Source organism: Camarhynchus parvulus, chromosome 14, assembly GCF_901933205.1.
Source record: "Camarhynchus parvulus chromosome 14, STF_HiC, whole genome shotgun sequence".
Taxonomy (NCBI): Eukaryota; Metazoa; Chordata; class Aves; order Passeriformes; family Thraupidae; genus Camarhynchus; species Camarhynchus parvulus.
The window spans coordinates 9,282,202-9,302,445 of NC_044584.1; the positions used below are offsets into that span (position 1 = coordinate 9,282,202).

The 20,244-nt window shown below is 42.2% G+C and overlaps 1 protein-coding gene across 2 annotated transcripts in view; it reads left to right on the forward strand.

Moving 5' to 3' along the window:
- The window catches only part of PRKAR1B (protein kinase cAMP-dependent type I regulatory subunit beta), a 92,454-nt gene that overhangs the window by 42,621 nt on the left and 29,589 nt on the right, over window positions 1–20,244 (forward strand). For both annotated transcript variants that reach the window (XM_030958021.1, XM_030958020.1), the window contains exons 5-7: window positions 9,358–9,419; window positions 10,153–10,199; window positions 17,826–17,984. In XM_030958021.1, the coding sequence (XP_030813881.1) occupies window positions 9,358–9,419; window positions 10,153–10,199; window positions 17,826–17,984 (268 nt within the window). The remainder of the gene's footprint in view (window positions 1–9,357; window positions 9,420–10,152; window positions 10,200–17,825; window positions 17,985–20,244) is intronic.

Below are 20,244 nucleotides of genomic sequence, written 5' to 3' on the forward strand. Positions count from 1 at the left end.
ATTGCAGCCCTCTGGCAGCCCTTGAAATCTCAGCATAATCTGTTATATTTTCAGGTCACTTCAGGTGTAGTAGCCGTGATTTGGCCCACAGGGATCACCTCTGTCAGTGCCACCTGCCCAGGGCTTCCTCAGCTGTGTCACCTGGTTCCTGGAGCCAGGGTGAGAGTGCACAGTGACTCTCCAGCTTCATTGGGATAGTCCAGAAGAGGGAGCTTGAAATTAAAGAGTGAAGGCATTTAAAAGCACCAGAAGGAAATAAATTGTTCAAATATGGGGGCTTTGTTGTGGTTGCCCTTTATCACTGGTGGAATTGGCTTCATAATAACAACAGAGCCTTGTTTTGGGGGTGGTGGTTGTTCTTGTGGTGGTGTGTTTCAGTCCAAACTGCAGCAATTTTCTTTCAGTTACTAAGTTAAGACACTTATTTGTTCAAGTATTAAGTAAAAATACTTATTTTTCCAGCATGGTATCATCCATTGCTTTTCCAGAATTTTGAGAAAATAATTCATTGTGGGGAAAATAAAAAAATCATAAACTTGTGTGAGACTTTAAAGGCCCATTCTTATATTTAGTCAGCTCGAATACTCCAATCTCATTTCAGTGACACCAGACCATGAATTTGTCCCAAATGGCCTGAAGTTCATGGTTTGTTGTGCTGAGCCTTTCCTTGGGTCACTTCTATCATGCTCATGCATACAAATAACACCTTTGAATTTGTTACAGCATCCTTTTGTGCTTCAAATAATGATGCATTTGGGGACTTCTCAAGATAAAACTTTCAGCAGAGTGTGCTTGCAGCAGTGCTGTGTTTTTACAGTGTATAATCTCCATAAAGGTCTCTGTCTTTGCATTAGATCCAGTACCTGCAGGCTAAGGAAGGAGTTTCTTAGCACTGTACTGTACCTCCTAAACCAGAAAGAAGCCTGTGCAGTTTAGTATTTGTGTTTCTCTATACCTATATATATATATTTGTACATTTTATCAACTAGAAAGTGTATTTTATTGACCCAAGCTCCTCTAGACTTTTGTTTTTTTTCTTTTTTGTTTTCCTTTTGGCATTTAAACTCGTCACTCATCTTGAATCCTAGTTCCAAGATGTAAATCTTGAGAATGCTCACACACAGAAGACAAGAGAACAAATGTGATTTTATTCAACTGAAATCAACAATGCCTTCTTTTGATTTTAGCTTTTCGCTAAGAAATGCTATTTTGAAGTAATTTCATTGTGAGAAGCAGATCCTCTGGACTTATCACAGTAGGACAATTAGTCAGTTTCAAAACTTTTGAAGCATTTTAAATGGGGAAATGACATCAGCCATTTTCGACAGGAATATTCAGTTTCACCAAACTGTTTTTTTTTTTCCTGAGAAAAATCTTGTTGCCCAATTCCTCCTGAAGGCCTCCTGGTATGCACAGGCTTTGTTGGTGAGCAGTGCTGTTAGTGATGGGAAGCTGGGACCCAGCCTCTCTGCAATTATTCACGCAGAAGGGCAGATATTCCTCCTCCGGTGCACAGAGAGCATATTTTCCGTGCATTATGCATGGGATTTGCTCCAGCTGGCCCCTGACTCACACTGCCCTGCCTCCCCCGTGTCTGCGGCCGGGCTGGGAGCTGGGACCACCTCATCCCTCCCTCTGGGAGCAGCTCCGTGCCAAGCCCGGCTCCCGGCAGGTGGACAGACAGAGAGACAGACAGACATCGCTGCTCCCAGCTCCTGCTCACAGCCAGCCTGCTCAGAGCTGGCTGCTCTCACCCAGAGCCTTGCCCAGCTTGGAAACAATCCCCTTCCCTGGGCCCCTCTTCAGGCTCTGACCACCCTCATCGGGAGGTTTTTTCTCCCTCTCTTGATCAGGTGGTAATTTCCTCCGTTCCCATTTGTGCCTGTTGTCTTAAGAGCAGTGAGATCTCCCTGATCCTGTTGTCAGAAGAGGCCAAACACAGTTCTCCCCCTTCTCTTCCTCTGCTCTCTGCTCCTTGCCCTGGACCATTTTGATGGCCTCTGTGGACTTGCTCCAGTTTGTCAGTGTCTTTCTGGTGAGGGGGAGCCCAAAACTGGTACCCAAAATGGTGCTTCAGGCTGTCTGAGAGGGAGAAAATCAATTCCTTCATCTGCTGGCTACAGTTCTGGAGGTACAGCCCAGCCTGCAGTTGCTTTTGAACTGCAGATTATTGAAACCTATGGCTCTGGTCTACAGTGAAGGACTCTGAGGAGCTGGGGCTGCCCAAAGGGCTGTCCTGTGCCTGAGCCTGGCTTTGGGCACAGTGGGATGGGGCTGAGCATCCACACTGGGCAAGGTTCCTCCTCTGCCCCCAGTGCCTGCTCTGCCATGGGGCTCCTTGGGCAGGTGGGGATGGGCCTGGGGATGCTGAGGGAGCCCTGGGTCTTTGGGAAAGCTTAGGGGGAGCTGATGGCAAGAAGGGGACCTGAGTTATATTCCCACCAAGCCCTGCCTCTGGGACAAGTGTGGTACAAGCAAGGCCTGGCAGTGGGACTTCAATGAGCTGATGATTCTAGGGATGGGTGAGAGAAAAAGAGGCCAAAGCAGGGCCTGTCCTTGAGCCACATTGTTTGTCCCCCTTTTTACCTCTTATTGCAGTAGTCCATGGCAGAGAGCTTTCCAGATGAAGATCCCTGCAGAGGCTCTCTCTGGAAGCTGCTGCTAACATGTGGAGGATGATGTGACCCATTGGCACGTAGATGTGCAGGGCCTGTAAAATGAATTGATGCTCTGCCCATAAAGCTGTACTCTGTTCATTGGGTGTCGTAATTAATGAACCTATAAAGGGACTTCATAAAACAGTAAAAATGGAAATACTTCACAGAAATAGAAGATGATAAATTTTTATTTCTTTCTGTTTCATGTGTCTGTTAGTTATGTGGACCTGTGACTCAATACATGCTATGGAATTAGACATGGACTTTAGTGTTAACCTGCCATTCACAATATCCTCTCATGTCCAATTTTTATGATCATTATGGTAAAATCAATGCATGTCTTAATTGTAATATTAACTAATCATCAGCCATTATAATGAAGTAATTAAATACTCTAAATTGTTAATAACTTTGGATGCTGCTATAATTAATTTGTTGCTGCCGTAGCAGGAAAATAAATTAACAGAAGCAGATGGGTAATGTTTTTGTTAAGACTTCAGCACTGACTCTTTCTTAGGTACATGCCTGCCACACCACATATTTGATTATAGCAATTGTAACCTCGGGGCTGTTAATTTTAAATACCTCTAAAAAGGAATTCTTTTCTTTTACCTGGTTGCAATGCTTTTATTCTCAGTAATCAGTAAATCATAGTAATGACTCCTGGTGGTTCCAGTATTGTACATTAGCAAGGACTTGCAGCATTCCTAGGAAGAGGGAGTATGGATTGGAGCCTTGTACTTACACATAGCAGAGACCCTTGCAATTAGTTCAGTGGTAAAGTACTGTGTTTATTCCCTCACTGTACAGATGTTTATTGAAGCCAGTCTGGTTTAAATTTTGTGCTCTTCATCCTTACAGAGTAGGAGGAGCTGTTGTTAGAACAATTGCTAGAAAGATGTTGTCTTTTCAGGAAATGAATCCTAAGAAAATCTCAGAAGTACATAAGAAGACCCCACACAGCCCCACCTCCTATCCTCCCCCCCAGTTCAGAAATCTTAAAATAGTACCCAAAGCTACAGCTAAAGGGAGGTGGAGTTACTATCAACTCTGTTTACTAAACTTTAAAGGTATGTAAGTAGGAAAGGTTTAAAATACTTGAATCTTGCTTCTAGGGCAGCCTCATTCCGAGAAAATGTTGCATGTCTTTTGTTGAATTATGCCAGAACAGCTCCATATCTTTTAAAGCTGTCCTCAACAACACAGGGCTGGCTTTGTTTTGTTAAAGACATAGCAAAAGAAGCAAAAACTGCATAGCACAAACATTGAAGGCTTTCTGAGGCTGCCTGCACAATGAAATTGTTCTGATTGAACTCTTGACAAATTATAACCTGCAGGTACAGCGAGGATTTTCCATTTTTGCCTAACACGTATACATTTTGTCTCTTCCATTTTTCCTTCCCTGCAATGCATTCAGCACAGCAAGGGCTGGAAAGAAATCTGATTGTGAAACTGATAAATTGTCTTACATAGTTTCCCTATTTTGGCCATTGCCATGGTCTGGTTCTGAAAGTGCTTGGAATTCTCTTTCTCTCGTTTTGTTTTAACAAGCTTCTTCTCAGTTGCCTATTGCCAGTGCTATATTACCCACAGTGCTCATCATTTTTTTTTCTATCTCCTATTCTACATCAACTCCAAGAGGCCTCGGTGTAAAAGCAGATGAGATGATTTATTTTTATCACTCACTTTTTCTCGTGAGAAAGAGAACCCCTTGGCCCTGCCTTCTCTACTGGCTTCCTCTTAGCACAGGCATTTGCTTCTTGGCAAATGGGGTCCATAAAATGCTACTGAATTAAACCAGCAAAGTGTTTCATTATATTTACTCTGCAATCACTGTGATAGATCCTTTTCTGGTCTAAATAGGTGCAGTCTCAGTGGTTTGAGGGCAGTTTGCCTTCTTGGCATCAGAAGGGAATTGGCTCAACCTGGCCAGGTGGCCAGGAGTCCTCAGAGATGCCAGAGAGCAGAGGATCAGCCCCTGTGATTCCAGATCTGATTGCAGTTGTTTGCAATTCCATGTACACTCATGGAAGACACTTCATGTGTTAAAACTTGCTGCAAGCCTTTGATATCTTTGACCTTTTGAAAAAAAGTCTTCTAAATTTTGATATTCCCTAAGCAGACAGCTGGTATTTTTTGATTGAATAGATAGAGATTTCATGTCTAAACGCATTTCTTGGTTTCACTTTGCTGGATTAGCTCACTGCTGCCTGTATGTTCTCTGCTGCTCACAATCTTTTCTTGTGATTTGTTTTCGAGTGATACTATCAAAAAGGTTGCAAAGAATTAAAGGGGCAGAAATGTCCCTGGAAAACCTTAGTGGTGTCCTGCTAGTGTCTCCCTTTGGATCTAAACATGGATATTTGGGTGCATACAGTCCCACCTGCAGCTACACAAAAAATTGCCCCGATCCCTTCTGATTGGAAAAAATGCTTGGCTCCCAAGAGCCACGAGCAACCAGATAGAGATCCTCTGAGAGGAGGTGGGGAAGGCTTAAAAAGCTGCAAAGCCTGTCAAAAACTTTGGCTGTGGAGAGGGTGAAAAGGGCCCTCCAAGTGCTGATGCTGAGCCCAGGACATGCTGGGTGCAGCACAGCTCTCTTGGTTGCAGCCTCACGAAACAACAGCTCAAATACCAGAACTGGCGCCCTATTTTCTTCATCTGCCACCTGAACAAGTCATCTGGAAAGAGGGCAAATGATACGTGGTCAACAAAATAAAGAAATCCCTCTGAGCAGTTCTCATTTACAGCTCAATCATAAAAATCCTGGCAGAAAATCAAACCATTTCCATATCAGTTGAGCACACAGCATTGCCAGCACGGTCGGTGTCAACAGTGCAGGGGCAGGAGACAGAGGCTGCTGTGTTCTTGGTGCTGCAGCTCAGACAGAAGATGAAATCATGGTAGTTCAACGTTTGGAGACTTAACTACTGATTTTCTGGCTTTCTGTTTCTGCTGGAATAAAACCTGCTTGTGCTTGAAAAAAAAAATTGGTTGTTAGGAATGTGTTTGCATGTGTTTGGCCATAATTATTTTAAAAAACCTTCAAACACTAGAAATACACCTACTTTTGCAGAGCTGTAGACACAGTATCTGCTTGGTGGTGGGATGGTTGCAGCACTGTGTTTGTAAGGGCTGTTTTTTGCTGTAATGGCCAGAAAATGATTTTGGATGTCTTATAAACAAGTGCATGGTACAGGGAAAAACAACAGACCATATTTTTGGCCTTGGCTGTATTGTTTATGCCTTTAGCAAGCACCACTTACTCAACTTATTCAGTATTTAAAGCTTGTTTTCTCTACATAGTACAGGCCCAGGAACACATGGCTTGAACTAAATATGCCAGCATCAGACCTTTATTGGGGGGGATGGAAAATAGGTCTGTTTTTTTTCAGTTTCAGATTTTGCCTTGGTTCAGGAACAAATACTTCAAAATTTTGAAGTATTTTGGTATATTGATGCTTGGGACATTTTTGTGTTTATTTCAGACACTGAAGATAGAGGGGATAAAAATTTCTAAACCCATTCTACACTTAGTCTGAACTGATTCAAAAGCCAGATTTCCTACAGGGATCTTAAGCATTTGGTACTTTGGGAGGTGATAATTTCCAGAAGGGTGGTTTTCTTTGGTGCCATTCTGAAAGACCCAGTTCTTGGCTGAGAAACTTTGGGGCTGCCTGCTGATCCATATCATTGGAGATCTGAGGGCGTTTAATGAATCTCAAATTGAGCATCCAAAAGCAGAAACACTTCAACTCATTAATCTCTGCGAGAGATCTTGGCCAAACCATATCAATTAAGAGCAGTAATTCTCCAGCAGAAAAGGAACGTGGTGGTGTGTTTGCAGTGACAGTTGTGATATTGCTGATTGCTTACATTTATATCAAAGACATGCCCTGGATTCACTTTGGAGTTTTAAATCAACATTACCATAATTTTGGGTGCCTTGCATGTCTCTGTGTTCATTGTACTTCAGAATAGTTTTTGATGACCTGTCCTTCAAAGGTCTCTTCAAAAATCCAAGTCTTGGTTGAATAAGATTAAGACTTCACTGGATTAAGATTAAGATTTCACCCCATCATATTTTTGGGAGTAAAGAATATTGGGGTAAATCTGCTGTTGCTGCTAATAGATGTTGGGTGCATTACCCTGTCAGATGAAACTTTTAGTCTGTGAGTTTCAAAGAAGTTTTTTTTCCTGATAAAATTAAAAGGTGATGTAGAAATAAAATGTGGAACATTTTGGAGAAGGGTGCAGTGCTATACATAATTTATTGGGCACTGTTTGTACAGTCAATTGTTAAGTTATAAATAAAATAGAAGATTAGCACAAGGATGAAAGGGTGAAACTGCGGGTAGTTATTTCCTCTGTATTTCTATTTAAAAAAAAAAAAGGAAAAGTTCCCAAGTTTGCTCAAACAGCACATTTTGGTTTGGTTATTGATATTCACCGTGTTGTACCTATTTTTGGCGGTATCACATTGGAGACTTTCTGTCTCACAGAGTGCCTTTTCCTCAGTAAATGTTCTGCAGGCTGCAGAGCCTTTCTCAGAGCTCAGTGAGGAGCCCCAGCACAGCCAAGGTGAAACCAGAGGCAGGCAAACGAGCCTCTGCCACGCTGAATTCCCAGTCCCAGAGCTGCTGAAGAACAACTGGACTTCCCTCATGGACACAAAGTCCCTTGGGGCTGTTCCAGTTTGGCACCCACCTGTGTGGCTGTTTCTCCAATGGAACCTCAGCTCCCAATTCCAGCTGGAGCATTGGCACAGGGACCAGCTCCAGGGATCTGTCTGTACCAGGCAGATGGTTCCTGCCAGCAGAGAAATCCCTTGAAGTGGAGAAATGCTGAACCTAAGCAAGATCACAAAAATGAGCTTAGTGGATTTAAGATCCATAGACTTTTCAAAATAATTTGTTGTAGGTCTTTGCAGTGGTGCTCAGAATGAGGTGAGGAAGAAGTTTCTCCTGGATGCCTCAGAGCAGGCTTTGTATCCATGGCGGGGGTGTTTCCTGAGTGTGAGTAGGAATAGCACAGAGATTGGAATCCATGGGCTCTGGATGATTGTGAACAGCAGAGAACATGGCCTCCTGTGTGTTTGCTAGGGTCCTTAAATTCACATCTCTCCATTTGAGATTTCACCCTCTTTGCTTAATGGGAAGATTAACCATATTCCGAAGGCCTCCAAGTGTGCAGCTATATGATAACTTCATGGATTCAAGTCTCTTGTGCTTGGACTTGATGAAAACAACAGGAGCAAAATAGATAATTTTGTTGTATGTAGGCCATGGGCTGAGCATCCCTTGCAGGTGCTGCAGGAGGTGCCTGGTTTGAAATCTCCCAGTTCTCCTGCTGGGAGTGGTGCTGACGCAGAGCTGTGATCCTGAGCAAAAACACTCAGGCTGATGAAGAGGAAAGACATAAGCAATTTGAACTTAGGAGTGAAACATTTCCTAGAACTGAGCCTGAATAAAGTCTGGAACAGCTGAACAGGAAATAAGCTAATAATGGGATTTTACAATATGCATTTCCCATATAAGGCATTGAAATGTAGCATAGGTTTATGGATTTGGTGGCTGATCTTCTGCCTGTTTTGGTGAAGATCTTAGGTTTCTTCCCTGTTTGTGTAGCTGTGTGTGTGAGGTCCTTTCTCCACTCCACACTGAAGTGTTTCGTCTCTCCACTGTCGTCAGTGGTCCCTGGATGGGCCATTCTAGGCCAGACCAGGGAAGAGAGCAGTTAACAATCCCCTCTTGCTGCCTTTTGTTTTTGTTGGGGAGCTATTTCCTTTAGCCCTTGAGGCTGATGCATAGGAAGGGGAAGAGAGGTGGGGAGCGCCCGTCTCAGTGTGGTTCATGCTTCTGAAAATAAGTTCCCCAAAATCTGATGTGGGGAAAGGAAGCCCTGGCTCCACAGAGCCTGCTGTCTCCCTCAATAAACAAAGGACTGGCTTTGGGCACGTTGCCCATAGTGTTGGTGCAGGGTGTGTTCCCATCCCCACTGCTCTGCCTGGCCTTTTAAGGCGATGTGACAGCGAGCTGGAGACGTGGAAAGGTGTGTAATTGTGTGTAATTCAGCTGTGATTAATGAGCACGAGGCTCTTCTGCAGCTTCCCTCTTTCTGCAGCATCGCTTGGATTCCTTCTCACCAGTAACTCGCTGAGATTTTCAGAGTTTGGCCCCTTCTGCACTGTGAGTGCAATCTCCTGCCAGCTCTTATGCTGCATTAATTTAGAGCCAACTACCTTTCCAAATGTGCTCTGCACTGTGGAACAGGTTTTGCTTGTAAATGCAAGGCCAGATGTTCAGAAGAGGAGAGCTCCTGTTTGGGCATCTGGCAGTCACTGCTGGGCCACAAACCCATCACAGCTGAAAATCTGAAATCTCTCTGCTTAGACAACACAGTGCTCAGGCTGGCCAGTTTGTGCACTGCTCTAAGAGGTGCCTTTCTCCATTTAATTCAGGAGTTCCTTCAAAACAGCTCGCACCAAGTCACAGTCTCAGTTTTAAACCACAGCTCGTGCCTAACAAGTTATTTTGATTTCTTGCCGAGCAGGGGTTCACTTTCCAGTTATAGCTAATGTTTTCCTTTCCTTTTTCTGCAAAATCTGTTAACAAAGGCTAAATAAACAATGAAGGTAGGTCTACTGGCAAGATAAGAAATCGGTCTGATTTATTAATAAGTGTTTCTTTTCTTTTTCCAGTGACATATTCGATGCCATGTTCCCTGTCACACACATCGCTGGAGAAACAGTCATACAACAGGGTAATTCTTCCTGCCATTTGTTTGCTAGAGTCCTTTAATTCACATCTCTCCTTTTGAGATTTCACCCTCTTTGCTTAATGGGAAGATTAACCATATTCCAAAGGCCCCCAGATGTGCAGCTATATGATAACTTCATGGATGCAAGTCTCTTGCTATGCATGCAGAGAACCCCACTCTGGTGGATCTCCAGGGTTTCCAGGTGCTACAGTTAAATGTAGATAAACAGCACTTCAAATTAAAATGTTCATTCCTTAACTGAAGATAGTCAGGAAGTAAACCCCAGCTCAGGATGCATAAGGGTGGCACAGGCAAGCTGAGAGTAATTAGAGATGGAAAATATTTTTATGGTTGTTGGGAATATTCAACACCTCATTGTGCTGTATCAGAGCTATCACACTTGGCAACTTACCTGCATGCCTGCAGCACGTCAGGGAGGACTTCATTACCCTCAGGCTATATTAAAACCTCTTGAGTGTTTACCCTGAATGAAGTATTGAATCAATCAAAAGAGATAAATTAATGCAATTGAAATGTATTAATAGGAAGAAATCGTAGCGATACGTTGATTTATGAAGGCAAATAAGCGAAGATGTTTCAGAAAATTAATCTCTCTCGAAGTAATCTGGTGTACAAACCTGTGCAAATATGTACAGGATTAAATACAGGGACAGGAAGTTATTGAGTAGCTTGGCAGTCCTTCAGGAAACAATCACCTTTTGTATTTTGCTTCCAGGTGATGAGGGAGACAACTTCTATGTGATTGACCAAGGCGAGGTGGATGTAAGTATGCTCTTGCAGTATAATATTTATTTTGAAGCTGCAGAATAAAATTGTGTGCTTTGGCAGAGAGCTTGAGCCAGCCACGTGCTGTGGGTCTGTCTCCTTTCTTCTTGAACTAGATTTCACAGGATTGGTTTCATTACTTTGCTTTTGTTGTCCTAAGTTATTTGTTCATAGTTTTAAATTTGGCATGTGTTACATCCTAGCTTATTTGTCCATTCCAAGCAGGAAATCAAAACCAAGCAAATGACATTATCTTCAGAGCCCTAACCACACCTGGAGGTGTGCAGTGTTTGGCAGAGCAGGCCACCATGCTGGAATGCACCTGAGGGTTCATAATGAAAATATTTTCTTTAATCAGTTAGCTTAGCTCATGTGTTGTTTGTTTTTGTTTTTTTGGTTTTTTTTTCCCAGAAATTGAGATACAGCCTCAGGCAGTGAGTTTCATCTTAGAAACCTTAATTTGCTTTTAAAATTAGGTCCAAATATAAGAACAATGCAGCATATTAATAAAGCAAGCATTATTATAAGTGTAAAGTGATCTGTTAGACCACAAAATGTTTACAGGAGTATGCAGTGGTTTAATCAGCAAGTCTTTGAAAAGAAGCTTCTTTCTGAACCTGCCTTCCAAATCATAAATTATTCACCTCCTATCATGTCTCTCCTGTATGGAACTCACCCTTTTGCAGTTTTGCTGCAAGCATGTATCCACAGTAGCTGGGTAGGACAGACTTTCTCATTAGCAACTTTACTCTTCAGATGCCCACATGAGTTTGGTTTGGCATATTTAAAGAAGAAGGTGATTTATTTTAAATCCAGGCAGGAGGCACAGAGTTATTTTAGTGAAAGTTATTTTCTTTTAGCACTCTGTTTGTGTCAGGAGACCATCTAATTGGTATTGTTGGGAATTGAGAAACCTCACAAGCTGCCTCTGCCTCTGGAAGCTGCTCCTCAGGAAATCTGTCTGACTCACTGTTCCTATCAGACAACCCTCTCAACAGCAAACACTGCCACATCCACAGGGCCAGAAAATAAAAGGGCAATATTTATAGAACAGTGTTAAAATTTAGTTTTAAAATAATTGGCTTGGGACCGATAGGGAGCTAAATGAGTTCACTGGCTTTGAACCAGACCTGCAAACACGCAAATGCACATGTTGGAGTTATAGATTAATCCTCTTTAAAAATCATTTGTCCTCTCTCAACACCTTTAGGAAAGCTTTCTTCAGTGTTCAGCTCAGGGACAGTGAGGGACTGAATGGCATCAGAAAACAGTTTGCAAAACCCTTGCAATTAATTGCAAAAGAGTTAATATTCTAAATGCACATACTGCTCTTAAAGAACAGTGACAAGGAAGGGTTTCACTGAGTAGATTGCAACTTTGATTTCATGAGCAGTATCATTCCCTTCTCCCCTGAAATCAGCCTATAGCTGCTAGGACAGATTAAAATGCACATATCCACCACAATGTCACCCTGACACTTACCAGAGACAGGTACAGGCATCACCTGTGGGGCAAATACCTCCTAACAAGACTTAAAAATGTAATTTGGACTGTGCTTGTCCAGAGACCAGCTACAGCTTCTGTGTCTGGCCAAACTCTTCTGTGACCAGCTCTCACACTGCCCTGCCTCAGCCCTCCCCAAGGTGCCTCCTGATGCACCTTCCCACTGCTCCCCATCTGCTCAGCTTGGTTCTTTCTCCTTCCTAAGCTTCTCCTAAAGCTTCAGCCAAAACACCCCCGGGATTCCAGTGCAAGGTGCTGTGCAGGGCAGGAGCCACAGGCTGGAAGTTCCCTGCATTAACTGGGACGCTGCAGGGAGGGGATCCCAGCTTTAACTGGGAAGCTGCAGAGAGGGGATCTCAGCTTCCCCCTGAGAGCAAAGCCTGTTCCAGGGCACCAGGGCAGAGTGAGCTGCTCCTCTGTGGGGCAGCAGCTCCCAGAGCCCCTGGGCAGGCACCGTCACCCTGTACATGGTGCTCCCCAGAAGAGTTCTGCCACTTGCTGGGCAGAGCTGCAGAAATCCTGGCTGTCTGAGGAAACCCCAGGCCACTAGTAAGAGAGCTGCTGTTCATTTAAGCCTTGCCAGATACTTTTTTGGCGTGCTTCCATGCTTCTCCAAGAAAGAAAAGTGACTTGGAGTGGAGACAATTGACCCTGAGGCTTAGAGCCTCGAGCCATTTTCTGCCTGGTTCAGCTGGTGTTGGCACGTGCACAGAGGCTTTAACCCATGGCCAGGGTCTCTGCTGCCATTCCCTGAGCTGCTTGGGAGTGGCAGGAATACCAGGAGTGATGGATTCAAGGAGAAATACACTCTGGAATCATCATGACTGATAGACACCCAGATTTTCCATACACAGACATAAAGGAGGTTGCAAGTGTCATCATTAAATCCTTACCCATGGAAGAAAGTCATGACAAAACGGAAAAAAAAACCCAATAAAATCTATCAACCAAGCAACCAAAACCAAACAGAAACCACCAACAAAGTGAGAATAACAAAATCAATGTGTGGTGTTTTGAGTTTAAAAAGCTGCAGCGTGTAAAAGTAATTTTTGTTCGAGTTTTGGCACAGGCACCCCACAGACTAAGAACTTTCTAAAATTTTCCCTTACAAAATAATCTGAGTCAAATTAGAAGCACCATAAAATATTTTTTTTAATAGAATAGCACTTCATTCTCAACTCTTTCATTTTCTAAGAGTATAAACAAGCCCTGTTAACCCAGAATAAAATATCTGTACATTTTCTTCTGTGGGCCAAGGGAAGAGCACAAATTTTCATAGGTAAAAGAAGGATTTTATAATGAGGAAGAGGTAGGCTGGGAAAACATTGGGTTTTCCTCTCTTCTACCATATCCTACAAACCAGGTACACTTTCACCAAAGCTGCCATTATTGTATTTTCACAGTTTTCCTCCTCAGCACATCAGGGTTGAGGAGAATTTAATCTCATGCAGATGGGTACAGGGCACACGAGGCAGATGGTGGCACAAACTTTGAAATCTTAGAGGTCACTTGTCTACTGGAAGCTTTCCTGCTCAGACAAGTGGGAATGTGTGCCAAAAAGGAGCTGGCAGAACTTAAATTATAGTTTCCAGTAAAGATGTTGAAAGTACCTGCTAAAATATGACTTGCAAAAATCTCTAATCCATATTTCTAAGTATAAAGTGACTTCCTGTTTGTTATTTTAATCTCACAACCTCACATTTTTTTACTTTAAAAAGCACCATAGACTGCCCTTTTCAAACAGATGTATTTTTTTTTTAGACCCAGCAACTTCCTATTCTATTTAATGTCACAGCAACTTTCTCTACAGGCATTCTCAGGTTTTCTTCTTGTAAGACAACAGCAGCCAAGCTGTAGTATGGTGAAAATCAAAATGAAAAAACTTTTCAGCGTTTCATTCTTTATTTCTTTATTTCTGTATTTACTGTATAAATCTCTATGCGAAGCTATACATGATTATTGTATAAAATTATTTCTTGATTGTAGGTCAAATCTTCCCGAAAGCCTTATTTGTATATACAAACTATTTAATTTGTATATACAAAGATGAAAATTACACAGTGTTTTATATGAGAATACTGTTGGATTTTAAAAGTAGCTATATTTAATGGTTACATTCCATAGATTGCCTCTAGTTTAAGTTATTTAATCATCAATGATTTTTCTAATATTGGAAGGTTGCCTTTTGAAATTTGAAGCAGAACATTTTAAAGTTTGGAGTTTTTCTACTTGAACTTTTAGGGATTCTTAAAGCAGTCTCCAATCATATGTTCAAATTCAAACTTAGAAATAAAACACTCTCTTTGAGAAAACTACCCACATAAAAATACCCTTCATGTCTAAGGTTTGTTCCTTTTTCCAAGATTAAATAAAACTCATCTTCATTTTTAGAGGACAAATAGTAAGGCTTGACAAGACACAAAGCACAAATTATTACAAACAGATACAAGGGAGAGGATTTAAGACAAGAATTACCAGGCCTGGAACAAATTAGATTGTCCACACAGATCACAAAGCGGCAGCACAAAAAAAAAAAAAAAAAATGCTAGAAGTTAACTTGAAATCAGCAATACAAAATTAAAGGAAAGATAAATTCACTCCAGGAAGCTCAGAGGTAGATGTCCCTATCCTGCCTTCAAGGTAAAATGCTCATGACAAGGTTCCTTTCTGCACCTCCAGAGAAAGAACATGAAGGTGAGAGAGGCCCAGATTAATTCCTGTGGCACTGAATATTGTATGGCTCTGCAAATTCTCCCACAGTTGATGCCCAGGGATATCACAGCCCATTTGCCTCCTAAAAATATAATTAAACGAACCAAATTGTGTGATTCTCAAGTCCCCAGAAATTGCAGTGTTCATATTAGATGATAGAGATCAATAGAAAAAGGGAGAAATATAGTATAGAAATAAAGTACTTTTGCTCTGTGAAAAGTAGATGGTCCCTGATGGCTTGGTCATATTTGGGCATCTGCACTTCCACTTTTCCTCTTCAGCTGCATGAAAGAAAGTTCCAGCTGTTCTGGATCTGTGACTGGCAGGCCAAGTGACAATTAGGAATAATTCATTTATGTACTCACCACTTTGGTGAGAGTTCACAAATGCCTAAAACTGGCTCAGCCAAAACCTCAGCCCAGCATTTTTTTAGGATAAATAGGGAGATCATCTGAGCTGCTGCCATATAAAATCGACTTTCATAAGCTGTTCTGAGCCTAAAATAGCTCTGCTTCCCACACCTTACAAACAGAACTTCTTTCCTTTCCACTCCTTTTTAAAAAATCTATTTTAAAGGGATTTATAGTGCAGCTGAACTCTGTTAAAGGGCAGGATGGCTTTGTAGTGTGCCATCAATGCACTTTAACTTCATCACAAACACAGAAGTTGAGTGTTGACTTAGGCCTTTGCAGAGAGTGAAGTCCAATGGTTTTGCTTCTAGAAAACAACTTATTCTCAAACAGTTTTCTTGTTCAGAGACTGATATTTGAAATGACATTTTATTGGGGCAGTGAGTGCTGAGCCCAATGACTGTCAGATCAGTGATTGGTTTCACCTCAGAGCATTTTAAACCTGACACCCTTAGGGTGGAGGAATGACCATTTGCATGAACTGTTTAAGGCGAGATGTCAAACATGTTTTGTACAGTCTTGTCAAGTAGGACAGCAAAATTAAAGGAGTTTTAGAGCAGTTCAGTAGCAGCCTCTCTAAATAACAACAACATTTAATGCAACATTTAATGTCCATCCTTCATTTGCTCAGTCTTGAGTTTTACCATAATTCCCCTCTCTGGGCTGCAGTCACATCCTGCACACTGCTTTAGCAAGAAATGTCACCATGTTGCTTAAAAAATATGTGTTGGAATAAGTTTATATTCCTGCTTATAATTCAGACCCTTCTGCAGTAACAAAATCTGTGTTGTTCAGAAGAGCATGTACTCTACACATACACATGTATTTTTGGTGTGCTGAAAAAGAGTCAAGGGTACCATGTCAGTTGACACTCAGGATGTGATCCAAAACCCATTGGAATTTAGATTTTCCTCACCATCCCTGTGACTTTTTACTGAGAACACATGGATTACTGTAGTGTAGCAAACCCAGTGACCCCATCCAGTGAAATTCCCACAGAAGGACGGTGTCCCTACAGTCAAATATGCATCTGGGCAATTTTGCAATGAACCAATAGAGTTTAGAAATGTTCATACATTCTCACTATGCTACAAGCCTTTCAGAATCCTCATTTTATTCATCCATTTCTCCTGCTTGTCTCACAAAAAAAAAAAAAAAAAAAGAAACCACAGAATTACCCGCTCGTTTCACCAGGAAACTGCTTGGGTTTGCCTGGCTTTTTTAAAACTTCTTTTTTTGCTTTCATTTTTTCATCATGAGGAGAATCAAAAGTAGATTCAGTGTTCTGTGAGATTTTCTTTCTGCGGTGAGTGTGAAAGTTTGAAAGGGAAGGCTGTTGCTGTTCTCTTGTGTGATATTCTCCTGGGTGACATTCATCCTGTCATGGTGATGAAATGAAGCTTTAGCTTTTGTGGCTTCAGCTTTTTCTTGGCAGTCTGCAACCACCTGCCTGTTTGGGATTATTTTTACCCTTTATTTTTAAGCCCCTTGATCCTCAGATGTTCCAGGAGCACCAGGAGCCACCACATTGCCTGGAGTTCAGCTGCTCCTTTTCAGCTGATGCCCAAGAGGTCTCTTGATCAGCTGAACTGCTTCGTGGCCTCATCCATCTCCCACTGAACCAGCATTTCACTGGCCTCAGTAGGAGCTAGAGCAAATCTTAATTGAATATTGTGAAGATAAATTGGGATTGATTCCAGCTGTATTTTGTATTATGCCTTTTCATCATAAAACGAAGATGGAATTAAAATTAATACTGACAGGTTGTTGAGTTTTGACCCCAGTTCATTTATTTTGGTCACCATCTTTTCTCATGCCCAGCTTGAGCACAGCTCTAATTCATGCATTTTTTAAAAACTGCTAGTTTATTACTCACTAATTGGTGTCAGGTTATGGTCTTTGCCTCTGCAAAACTTTTCTGCTTAAGATGAGAATATCTGCCTCTTTTTTTTTCATATTATTTTTCTTCACAGAACTTCCAAGAAAATGAAATTAATACTGGCTGATTTCTGCTGTTACTGGTCTGTAACAGGTTGGGGTATATTCTGCCCTGAGTAAATGCACCCAGTCTTTCCTGCCCTCCCCTCCAAACTCACAGGCCCAGTGACAGAATTGAAAGGGTTTATTGTGTAGTTTATAGCAAGCTGCAGAATGCACAGCCCACAGCAGCCTTTGCATGTACTCTTGGCTCTTGAGCAGCATTGTTCATGAGTAAATAGTGAGGAAAGAGCTGCCCTGCAGAAAACACCTGCATGAGTCCCCTTCCTCCAGGGAAGATGTCACATAGCACTCAAGTATAGGAATTCTTCTCAAATTAAACATCATCCAGAAAAAGTATGGCAATCCATACCATGTTCCAAGAGGATATAGTACCTAAATGGGATGTGGGTCAAATTCTGCTTCCTGAGTTCTCTAGAGCTGATGTTAAAGGGTCATTCTACTTGGAGCTTCTCAAGTCCAAAGCCCTTAATCATCTTCACTAGGGAGCTCTGTATAGTTACAGTTAAATGGGTTTTGGAGGCACTAGGCTTAGGGAAGAAAGGAAAAAAAAAGTTCCTTTTCAAAAGATATTTCCTTGTTTTGACTGTTTTTCATTTCATGGCCATGGCACATTTCAGTAATCCTCATTACACATATCAACAAACCTCCTTCCTTTCAAGTCTGACAGTGTTAATAAAAAGCCAAAGTTGTGACAGTTCTGCTTGCTGACTGCCTGAGCCTTGAACACAAGGGGGAAAACATGATGCCAGCTAACCATGGGAGCCGAAAACCCAGAGAGTAAATAAAGTCATTGTACTGAAGCAAGACAACTTGAAATTCTGTCCACAGAGCAGGTTGTTCCCCTCTTTGGGGACCAACTGTCGGAAGCGTCACGCTCTTGTTTTCCTTCTGTGTCCCCAACATTGACAATTAGAAAGGAAATTGCTAACAGCCTTTTAGGCAGTGAGGAGGAGAACTCCAACTCTGCTTTTGATTCTTTTGTCTTGTGCTGTGGTAGGTTTATGTCAACGGGGAGTGGGTGACCAGCATTGGGGAAGGAGGCAGCTTCGGGGAGCTGGCGCTGATCTACGGAACCCCCCGGGCTGCCACCGTCAAGGCCAAGACAGACCTGAAGCTCTGGGGCATCGACAGAGACAGCTACAGACGCATCTTGATGGTGAGCTCATGGGGAAGGGCTTCCTCGTGGAGTGGGCATTTTGTACTTTCTTTTGCAGCTCTGTGTTCAGAGTGCTCTGGTGCTTCCGCGTGAAAGAGAGCGGACATGGCAAAATCACCGAGTAGCTGAATGAAGTGAGCTGAGAGAAAAGGGGACAGGATTCAGCAGAAAGGAGCTGAGTCAGAAATGCAATTGAGAAACATTATGCATAACTATTCTGTGAATGAAAACCTCAGGAGGCCTCTGTTACCCACCAAAGCTATGCAAATCCTCTCCTTATCGTGAGCCTGGAAATATCTCTCAGCAGCACCCCTTGCCTGTGAAGTCTTTGTCTGATCTTGTATTACATTCCTCCAGGCAGGTGATAGAAAGTAAATCCAGCTCCACTAAAATAATAAAAACTCTTGCTTGGACTGTGCCCTCCATCTTTGTTAGCCAGCACCCAGCCACACATACCATGGGGCTGTAGCTGCTAATGATTCATTGCTCTGCTCCTTTCAAACTCCCTCATCCCTGCAGCAAAGCCCTGCAGACCTTTGTGGCACCTGGGGCGTGTGCTAGCTTATGGATTTGCTGTTGGTTCTTCAGTGGTGAGTTTATAATGGAAACTTTGACAGATAATTAACTTCAGCAAAGTCATAACTTTTTTATGAGTTTGTTTCCAATGTCCATGTGCATATCTTCCCTCTCTGTAAAATATTCCTTTCTTTTTGATAATTAACAGACACTACTCTGTGTAAAGCTTATTTCTCAATAGGACTTGTCTCTCAAAGCTGCATTGTTCCATTCTGATCTGAAGGAAATGACACTGTGCTCTCAGACTAACAATTTTGAGATCATCTGTATTTCCAGTGGGTGTTACAGAAAACAGAAAAGCCAGCAAAGGAACTGAGTAGATTTTACCCTTAAATGATTAATTCTTAAGCAGCAGGGTAAAAGTGATCTTTGTTTACCCTGTGTGATGGCTGTTGGGTGTCTGTATGAGCACTGCACTCCCTATTTCATGGGCTGAGTTCAGTGTCACATAAACAAACATTACATTGGCATTTAGGAGAGTACAGCTGATGGAAATTTATTCTACCCCAAAATATTCAGCCTGATGGCCCCAAGACAAATTGAGGAATAATTATGAAAAGTGTTTTGTCCTCTCTCTTGTGGGTAAGCAGGATGAATAGTTTTGAAAGTTTCCCAGTGCAGGCAGGAAGGCAGAGTTACTTCTAAAACTCAGAGCAGGAGAATTTCTAAAGAGATGTAAGAGGCACACCCAGCTTATTTGTCCCATGTCCTACAAGGATGCAGTGGAGGGGTTTTGGGATAACTGGTGTGATGAACCAGCAAGCTCCAAGGAAGAATCCAAAATTCAAAAGTGAAGGAATGTAGGAAGGAAAGAAATGTCAGGACAAGGCACATATTCCGTGGCTCTTTAAGCAGAGCTTTCTGCAGCTGCCTGTGAGCTTGTGTGAGGAATTGAAGGGACAGGTTCACAGGCTTTGCAGCCTGGAGGTGATTTCAGTGCTGCTGTTGATGGAACTAGAGGTACCTAAAACCAGCCAGTCCTGTGAACTGTCAAGGTTGGTCATGTGTCCATTATCACCTGATAGCACACTTCAGAAGATGAATATTTAATGCAGAGACAGGACTTTGCTAAAAGGATTTAAAGTCCCAAGTGGGAAAGACTGTGTTTTTAATGCTAGTTTGGTCGTACATACAAGCTGAATATTATGGTTGTACTTCTGTTTGATTCTAGTAGTGCTAAGTGCTTTTCCAATTAATTTACATATTCACTGGATCAGTGCCTGCTGTACCCTACCTAGCAAGCTCAGTTTCTGCAGTCAATGAAACCTTTTGATTAACATGGATATATTTCTCTCCCTCTCTTGCTTCTTGTGTTTTTTTCACAATTGAGCCCACTAAAAATTGATGTTCTGTTGCACTGTGTTAGATACCCAGACAGCATTATTAGTGCTGAGATAGGAAATATTTATTGGTAAATGATTTGCTGCAGGTGTAGAAAATGTCCAATTTGAAATGCAGTCCATGGTGAATGCAATTTACCCATCCACACTGAATGAATCCTGTCACCTTCCCATTTATTTATTTGTAGGTGCAGGGTGGATAACTTTGTTGCTGTAGGTGAAATGGGACTCCTGTCTTTGTGCAGTCGTGTGAGGGCAGGTTGCAGTGGCTCTCTGCACATTTCCTCAAGCCCAAGAATTAATTACATCATGTTTCAGTGGCTGCCTCTCATACTTGGAGCTGA